Source organism: Ananas comosus, linkage group 14, assembly GCF_001540865.1.
Source record: "Ananas comosus cultivar F153 linkage group 14, ASM154086v1, whole genome shotgun sequence".
NCBI lineage: Eukaryota > Viridiplantae > Streptophyta > Magnoliopsida > Poales > Bromeliaceae > Ananas > Ananas comosus.
This window is the reverse complement of record NC_033634.1, coordinates 3,725,243-3,734,656: the sequence shown is the minus strand read 5'-3', so window position 1 is coordinate 3,734,656 and position 9,414 is coordinate 3,725,243. Positions and strand designations below refer to the sequence as shown.

General features: G+C 34.0%; 1 protein-coding gene and 1 non-coding gene across 2 annotated transcripts; one reads left to right on the top strand and one right to left on the bottom strand.

Annotated features, from left to right (window-relative positions):
• Positions 1,311–1,383, top strand: TRNAA-AGC. The gene has a single exon. It is a non-coding gene; the product is annotated as a tRNA-Ala (tRNA).
• Positions 2,452–8,453, bottom strand: LOC109720524 (transcription factor TGA2.1-like). Its single transcript, XM_020247700.1, has 9 exons — positions 8,058–8,453; positions 6,834–7,027; positions 6,185–6,262; positions 6,046–6,105; positions 5,330–5,407; positions 5,152–5,203; positions 4,507–4,778; positions 3,789–4,034; positions 2,452–2,922 (listed from the first exon to the last, which is right to left on the bottom strand). Exons 2-9 carry the CDS (start codon positions 6,897–6,899, stop codon positions 2,776–2,778), a joined length of 999 nt encoding a protein of 332 aa, XP_020103289.1. The 5' UTR covers positions 6,900–7,027; positions 8,058–8,453; the 3' UTR covers positions 2,452–2,775.

Genomic DNA, 9,414 nt, shown 5'->3' with positions numbered 1-9,414 from the left:
TTTGTTTTCTTTGTTTGTTTTGTTTGTTTTTTTTTTAATATATGGATAAAATTATTGCAATTTGTTAAAAAAAAAAAAAAAACCAATAACATCATGTTCTAATATTGTAGGGCAATAGGACATTTTGAAATGGTCCCTTCAAGTTTTTTTTTTTAAATAATTCCCCCTTCAAACTTTTGATTTATTTTTTTATTTTTTTATTTGTGTGATTCTAGTGAAGGAAAAGTGAAAATTTTACAAAATTCAATAGTGATTATTGTTAAGTTCAATTGCTCTAATTACTTTTTAGGTAAAATTAGAACAATTTAACAACAAATAACTAACAAAGCTGTTGAATATTAGCAATATCTCTTTTTTTTTTTTGAGAGAGAGAGAGAAAACACGCCCTGAGGCGATTTTATTTAATTAATCACTAGATACAGACTGAGAAAATTCATCAATAGAAGCAATATCTCTAATTTAACTGACCAAAATAACTCGAAAAAGAAAAAATAATTAGAGGGTGAGTAAATGCCAAGAAAAAATAAATAAAAGATGTTAAAGATGCCTAATTTCAAAATGACCTAAAATATGGGGGACAAAGTTTTAACCTATAAGTATGAGGTTTTACCATTGCTAAAACTTAATCACAAAAAAAAAAAACAAAAAAATCTTAATTATATCGCACAAATTATTGTCAAATTACTCATTAAATTATCTAAATGGGCCCAAACTATTCAATATTATAAACAATTAACAACCATTCCATCATAATAGGTTCTCCAAAATTTGTGAAAAACTGTTTTCCAAGACAAAAAAAAACATAAAAAACAAAACAAAAAAAACAAAACAAAACATCATTTCCGTAGTTTTATTTTCTGGATAAAAAATTTTGAGAAATGAAAACACTACTCTTTCATAAAATCTGAAAAAAGAATTTCAGAAAAACTACTTTCTTTAGGAAACAAACAGATAGAAAATACTTTTTTAGCCAGAAAACTAGTTTCAGAAATATTTCTCGAGGAACCAATTCCTTCATTTCCAGTTGTTTGGTCTAAATTTCAATCTAGTCTGGATGGAAACAAAATAAAAAAACATTAATAAGCTTTTTTTTACCAAAAAAAAGAAGAGGAGAAAATCTAACTTGTTTAATTGAAGGATAAGAAAAAACATGAACAAATCCACTATCCTCATATATTTTCATGTTTTTTCCACTCTAATGCTTTCAATTTTTATTTCCCATTTTCTTTTTCCTTTTTTAATGTTTTGTCACCTTGAATTTTATTTTAGTAACAAGATTTAAATTTAAATTTAAACCTTTTAAATCAAGTGGGGATGTAGCTCAGATGGTAGAGCGCTCGCTTAGCATGCGAGAGGTACGGGGATCGATACCCCGCATCTCTATTATGTTTTTATTGTTTTAATTTATTTATTTATTTTTTTTTTGTGTTTTTGTTTTGCAATGTTTTTTTGCTTCTCGAAAAAAGTTCACGAAGTGTGAAGTTATTTTCGACCGTAAATATCGTCTTATGTTGTTCAATCTGCTATAATAAATTAAATTCATCTTTAACTACAGTTTTAACACCGTAATTAACTTCGCCTTGAGTAGCGAGCGGCAAAGTCAATTACACAAAAAAAAATATAAAGATGGAACAAAATAAATAAAAAAAAAATTGTGTTATAACTTTTGTTTCTCCCTTTTATATATTATTAATACGAAAAATTTTAAATATAATAAGTTAAAATAAATGAGATAACTACAATTTCAAAACTCAAGCAAATGGTAGTGGCCAAAAAAAAGCATTTCACATAAATTTTAGCTCAACATAAGAGTAATTTTCCGCTTTTTACGGACAAACAAACAGGCCCTAAAAACGATTTATTAGATGCGGCTATAGCTAAAAAAAAGGGAAAACTTCAAAAAGCCCCTATGTGGTTTCACACTTTTTCATTTTAGTATCCTGTGGTTTAAATTGTATCAAATTAGTACCCTGTGGTTTCTCACTTTATCACTTTAGTACCCTGTGGTTTAAAGTGTATCAAATTAGTACGTTGTGGTTTTGTACTTTATCACTTTAGTACCATGTGGTTTCACACTTTATCACTTTAGTACCCTATAGTTTAAAAGACCACAGGGTACTAATTTGATACAAAATCAAAACCATAGGGTACTAAAGTGATAAAATGCAAAACCACAGGGTACTAACTTGATACACTTTAAACCACAGGATACTAAAGTGATAAAGTGAGAAACCACAAGATACTAACTTGATACATTTTAAACCACAGGATACTAAAGTGAAAAAAATTGAAACCACAAGGAGGTTTTTTGAAGTTTTCCCTAAAAAAATAACAAAAACAAAAGGATTTTTGGTACTAGATAAATACTGGATTTTTTTCCATTTGCGAAAGAAACATTTGGGGATCTGGTTTTCAAACCACAGAACCACAAGCACCAAATAATACAAACAGTTTTTCAACAAACTGAACACAAATTCAGCATCAAATACACGGGGGTTTTCAACTTTTCGCTCATCTGTTGCATTACACGGAAAAAGCTCAAAGCATCATCAGATTTACAAGTACATGTAGAAGTACAACATCTATCAACAATCAATTCTGGTAACAAAGTTAATGTTACACTTTTGAACAAGTGGATGCAATCAAACCCTATACAACCGAACCAATCCTACGAAACCTGCATCAATTTTTTTTTTTTAAATTAATTTGGGTCCAGGGTACAGTTTAAAATTAACTAGATTTTCGGAAGCATCTCTATTTAATTAATTTGGGTTACTACTCTCGGGGCCGAGCAAGCCATAGAGAGCTCAACGCGCGGAGCCGCGAGAAGTAATCATGTATGGTGAGGACGGCGCGTGCGGATTGACGGGTGGTTAATCTCTGATGCATTTGTTGCAGAGTCTGCTGCCGCAGGTTGTCTGCCTGGAAGAGACAAGGAAAAACGAAAGGAATAATATATATTACAAAAAAAAAAAAGAAGAAATCTTGCAGTGAAAGTTGTGCCGAAAATCTAAAGCCAGGCCCATCTTCGAAAACCCAGCACAGATAAAAGCAGGACAGCAGAATATGTAGGGCAACATGTGGAGGTACTCCCCTTACCATTCCGATTTTATAACTTATTGTACCTTTTCATTAAACACTTTAATTCCCGCACTTTCACATATATTGCACTTTGATCTATGAATTTTCAGGTGTAAAATGACTCGTTAAAGTTTTGCTTTAAACAGGATTATAACGCCATTTTACAAAATAAGTCACATTTTTCATATCGACAGCTAAAGTATTTAGGTCAAAACTAAAGGGACCAAAATGCAATATCAGGATAGCACAGAGACCGCCCATACATGTTGGCCTAATAGCTAAGACGCAAACTTAAGGGATCCCAGACAAGTTATTTTTTGTGATCATAGCATTTGCAGAAGTGTTGTTTTAGTAGAATTGTTCAAAAGAAGCCCTAGGGATGTTTCCCTTAACACCCCTCGAACTTTCCCAATAAAATTCAAAACATAGGATTCAAATTGGAACTTCCGGTTTTGAAGCCTAAAATCTTATTTCAGCCTCCCAACCCAGTCGGAAGCTTCTTTTTATTACCCCAACATGGCTACTGATTATCGGGTAGATAAACTATTCCAGAAGCCAAGCCAGGTCACACATTGGATTTTTTGGCCCAGCATGGCCCAAGGACGGTGGTAACTAACAATGAACCATACTACTATGTGACTAAATTATATCTGCAACTTAAAAGAAAAAAAACCTGTTGGTTGACAAATTCGAAGAAGAAGAATTACCTGGCGAAGGAACTTTTCTAGCGTCCCGAGTTTGCCCATGGCCATGGCCATCTGGCCCATGTAGTTCGCCACGTTCCCTGAGGATCCTGAGGGCCCAAGAGAGCCAGCCAGTGTTTCCGCTAAGGACTGCTGCAATGCCTCCATCCCTTGCGAGAGAGCATCCTCGGCTTGCTGAGAAGATTGCTGAAGATCGCATAAGCCCATCACCTGCTGCTCTGTCAGAGGCTCCAGCTGATTTGAGAGAAGCTGCACATGTTGTGTAGCATAGTAAGAAACATAGTTTCAACATGAAGGCATGGAAGAAAGTCTCAAGTATCTTAGTACGGTTTTAGTCTGGTCCTGGATCCTTCAAACTTATACAATTTGGGTTCCTAGACTTTGCATTCAGTTGCAAACAGTCATAAAATTGGACAGAAATATTCACATAACTATCACCTATTTACGGTTATCTCTTGTAAAATCTGAATTGCACATAGCCCTTTCAAAAGAGCAGTTTCTTATTGAAGATACATATTAAGTTCGGAGTCGATCCAATACACATGAAGGGAGCCAGTTTCAAAAACTCAGAAAGCATTTCAAAGAGGGGCACTTTTGCAAACATTATACGCAATGTTTTTAAGGGTACACATGCAACTTCAGAATTTGCAGGGATATACATAATAAAATAGATAATTTTGCAACATATGCAAATATCCCTATGATATATACAAATTTTCACCTTTAAAATTTCAGATGGGCGGAAACCGCCAAGCCACATGAAACACCTCTCTGCAGGAGTCTTCCACATGCCTGATAAGATATGAAAGACATCTGCCTTAGCAGCGACACCTTTGATCTTGAAAATCTCATCAAACTGCGTCGTGATGCCATCAACAATAGTACGGAGATCTGTGTCACTAGCATGAGCATTCACCGCAGCCCTTAGCTCATTTACCTGCCGGTTATGCTCTTCCAGCCACCGCCCGTACTCTATGTCGAAAGATTTAGCTCCTGTAGAAAGAATTTTCAGTTCATCCCTGAGAAAACTAGTGCGGCTTGAGATATTTAATTTCACAACATGTTTTGTCCGGCCGGAGCTTCTGCAAAAATGTTGCTTAAGCTGTTAAAGAAATAATAGCAGTTTTTTTTACGTTAAAATTCCCTCAGTAGCTTCCTGCTACAGGAGAAGCAAAGGCTGCGAAGTGGAGCTTCAACTTTTGGGACCAAGAAACTCCATGCTTTTTGTTTCCCAAATGCTTGGCTGCTACTTTTCACGGCAGAGAAGCAACACTTAGCTCCATACTAAAGATTCTTAGGGCATCCTTCTTATCACAAGTCCTTACGAAAAAAAAGGAATGTCATAAACTACAAATTTTGGAATTACCATTCGCACTTATTGTATGAGATTGGTCTCCTGTGCTAGAAATAAAGATACCCTGCAACAGAAATTCTAGCTAAATAAACTCCGACTATAATATTGACAAAAAAACTCTCAAATGATTCAGTGCCCTTAAAATAGATGATTGACAATAAATATCAAAAAACAAGTAATACAAAGAAACCTGTTGGCGGGCCCGCTGGAGCTCCTGCTCTAGTTGTGTAAGTTTCAGTCTACTACTCTCCAATTGTTGAACGTATGCCTTTGGAAATATAAGGAGAACAATTAGTAACGATAACTTAAAAAACCAACAAATCAAGGTTCAAAACTCTATAGCTATGTACAAGAGACTCTTTTATAGACAGCATTCATAATCCATTTCACTATAAATATTGCCAGATTCACTTAGTCCCCTGAAATTTCAATATTTACAATTTACTCCATCAGCCTTCTGTTAGGCAATATTTTTCTCGTCCTCAATAAATAAGGTAAAATGTGGGTTTTGAAACTTCAGAGCAGCAATGTAGTAACATAGGGTTTCCTGCAGTTTAGGCTATTATCTAATTTATCTTATGAAGGCGAGTCTACCGGTGTAGTTTAGCATTTGATCTTACAGATGATGAAGTTGATTTTGAGTTATCACATCCTTTTCTTTTCAACAATAATTAAATATGTGTTCTCTCATCATAGCTTGCTAACAACTGCAATTCATCTTATGTCCGTATTTTTCAACAAAAGGAAAGTAAAATGGTGAGCCTAAAGTAACCTATCCATGTAAATTATGCAATATTAACAAAAACTTTGGAAGATAATAGATTCTTTTCCAAAAAACCAAAGATTATTAGATACGATGAGTGCGGAAAAAAAAAGAAAAAAAAATCCAAGCATGCATCTGCAGACCTTTTTCCTCAAACGGCTTTTTCTTGCAGCTTCACGGTTTTGTGCAAGACGACGAAGAGTCTGTGGAAAGGGAAGTTATAAAAGATGACCACATATATAGCAGCTACTTGGGAGTTAAGGCTAAAAGCAAAGTTATTACTTTTTGGTCCCCAGTTTTATCCTTTGACCTATCGCTAGAATCAGAAGCTGCTACAACAGCAGTTTGTCCTCGTTCTAACTGCACATTGACAACAATAAGCATATACAATCAACAAACTGATAAATAACTCAATTAACCTTCATCAACGAGCAAAATCAATCATAATAAGTACCCATAAAGTAACAGCTAAACATCATGCAATCAGATAACAAAAACAAATAACCATCACTAAGTTTATGTTTAACTTCAATCACGGTCTGCTATTCATGTAACAGCCGATGAGATATAGCATCATATTATAAAAGTAAAGAGACGATGAATTATGGTACACTCTAATGCCTACAGAGTGTGCTCTGAAAATCTGTTCTGCAACTACAGCATCCAAGAGAAAAGAAAATGACCTTTTTCTGAATATACATATTCAATACATACACCTGCAAAATTATCTATTCACATATGAAATCCTGCAAAAATCTGAATTTTCATATAGGCCCATTAAAATCCAAAATCTTACGCATATATAATAATTACAAAAGGACCCGTTCTTAAATATATGTACAATTTCATTCGATGATTTTGTAGGGATATATGAAAAGAGAAAACCCCAAGAATATTTAAGGAAAAAAGGAAATAGGAGAAAGATGGTTACCCTGTGGTTTCTCTCATCGGCATCAATGTCTGTTGAGGTATCAGTTCTTTCACCAGCATCTGCCATTGTGGACTTCTCAAGATCTTAAAGTAGCCACTACAAAGTAATACCAGATCTGGATGCAGTTCTTTATGTTAAGACAATGTCACAAATCCAGCTCTAGCTCCTCAAGTGATATGGGATGAAGAAAAAGGCTGATAAAGAATTAAAAAGGTCGGTAAAAAAAATTGCCATCAGCAGAACAACCAGCTTGCTCATTGTAAGAACATAAAACACATCAAGTGAGCAAGTGCTCACTTTACGAAAAGCACCAAGTTAAATAGGTAAAAGGATAGCACCAGCCCCTGAGACAGTTAAAAACAAATATTAATCCCATGGACTTTGAAGGCCAAAAAGATCGAATTTTGCAGGTCTGTTTGGACTTTGCAGTTGCCACACACTCCACAAAACAAACCATATTCTGCAAGCTAACCTTGTTTAAACTTAGAATTTGGCCTAGTGGGCTGCTGTCATAAGGATTTCAAACACCATCTTGGAATGGTTGAGATGCAAAAGACCAAATTACCATGTTGGTTCAGATTAAAAATACAACACTAGCTACACTCAGTTTACGTAATTAATAAATTACGTATTGCGTCAATGAGTAAGTTCATCTCACACCTTCTAAAGATTTATTGAAAAAGAATTTCTCAATCACCTAATAAAATGACAAATGATAATAAAAATTCACTTCCACAACAGCATTCATGAATAAAACTTCATTATTGCTAATCAGATAAAGCAATTAACATTGTAACCATAAGACATTTTAGCAGCCCCACTAATTCCAATATAACTTAAGCAGCTTCAAACTAACAAGAACATATAACTACATAATCACACAAAAGGTGCCCCAGATGCCGCGTAACAACAACTACTAACACTGCAAACCTAATGTCAAAATCCATAAAGGAATAGGAGACCTTCTCAATTACAGCCCATTTTGAAACAGAACCCCAAACTCTAATTTTTTTTATTAGCAACCCCTCGACTTTTCCTTGCTTCGATTTTGAATCATTGCTATTACTTGAACTGGAGATTTCCGTAGTACTAATCACTCTAGGAAAGGAAACCACTGTTCCCTCAGCTAAAAAGCGGTATAGAGCCATTAAATGCAACAAAATTGACATTAAATGCGAAACATCCACAAATCTACTGATTAAGCTAAGAGTATGATCAACATACACTGATTGAGCAAATCCAAGAGGAGAAGCGAAGCTCCGCATGCGCCAACACAATAAGACCCTAATCATTTCCCTCTACCACTCCCCTCCAACCTCCGCCATTACCGTCACCACCAAAACCCAGCTCGATTTCACAAAACAAAACCCTAAACTCGGAAACAGATTCCGGAGCCTCAGAAGACCAAACCTCGCCTCGATCTCCAATAGTTCGACGAGAGCAGCGAATCAAACTGTGCAGGGGGGAAGGGACAGCGAAAACCCTAGGATCGAGCGGGGAAAGGAGGAAGCTTGGCGCGGGTTTTGGGAGCGTGAAGCGCCCGCGATTGGGGCGCTCGGAAACCCTAGATTTTCGGGGGAAGGTCTTCGTGAGGGAGCTCGAAAAGGATTTCGAAGGCGTTCGTGCCGCACCAATTTTGAATATAAGTCCCTTACTTTTCAGATTTTTCCCAAAAGGTCCCTAACTTTTCATTGTTTTTTATAATAAACTCCAGAGTTTTGAAATTTTTTTTTTTAATAAGAAACTAAATTATAAAAATCACCCCATATATTTTGAATCATATCTTAATTACCTCTTTGCATTAAACTTTGCATTAATTTTTACCTCAAATGTCACGTCTAGTCTCTAAGTAAAAAAAAAAGTCCAAGTTTGTGAATAACTAGTTAAGGGACCCGCGCGATGCAGTGGATAGTTATTTTAAATTTTAATTTTAAAAATTAGTTATAAAAATTAATTTTATAATAATTATAAAATATTACGGATAAATTACGAAATAATTTTAAATAGAAAATATAATGAGCTCTCTCAACAATAAGATATTTTGAAATAGTTCTTCAACTCTTTTGTTTGATTTGATATTGCTAATTTTGTAAAATTATCTATAATATTTCTAATATTTTCAGAGATACGAATGAAATTATCCCATACTAATTATTTCAAGCATGACCATATGTTTAAGGGATTGAGAAATAATAAATGGTACAATAAGTACATCAAAAAATTTTAATAGGCATAGTAGTCCACCATTAGTTAGTGAAATAATTTTTAGTAGATATCATAGTCCCCCAGTAGTTAGTGTATGAGAAGGGAAATCATTGCTTATGATTCTCGCAATTAACTTTCGTCAAATATAAAATTAACTTAAGCTATATCAATTTTTTTTTATTTTTTAATGTACAATTTATATGTGAATGCTCAATATTATAAAATTACCATTTATATCTAATACCAATAGTCTAAATTATTTAAAATTTATTTATATATTTTACATTTTATAAAAATAAATAGTAAATTATATAATAAATTATTATATAATAATATAATATCTATATAAAAATAAAATACTATATATAATAAATAA

Excerpts from the sequence above, each read along its gene's own strand:
- LOC109720524 (XM_020247700.1), bottom strand. The coding sequence starts at position 6,899 with ATGGCAGATGCTGGTGAAAGAACTGATACCTCAACAGACATTGATGCC. Across the intron at positions 6,263-6,833 it reads CCGATGAGAGAAACCACAGG|TTAGAACGAGGACAAACTGC; the intron begins GTAACCATCTTT and ends GTCAATGTGCAG. Across the intron at positions 2,923-3,788 it reads TAGAAAAGTTCCTTCGCCAG|GCAGACAACCTGCGGCAGCA; the intron begins GTAATTCTTCTT and ends TGTCTCTTCCAG.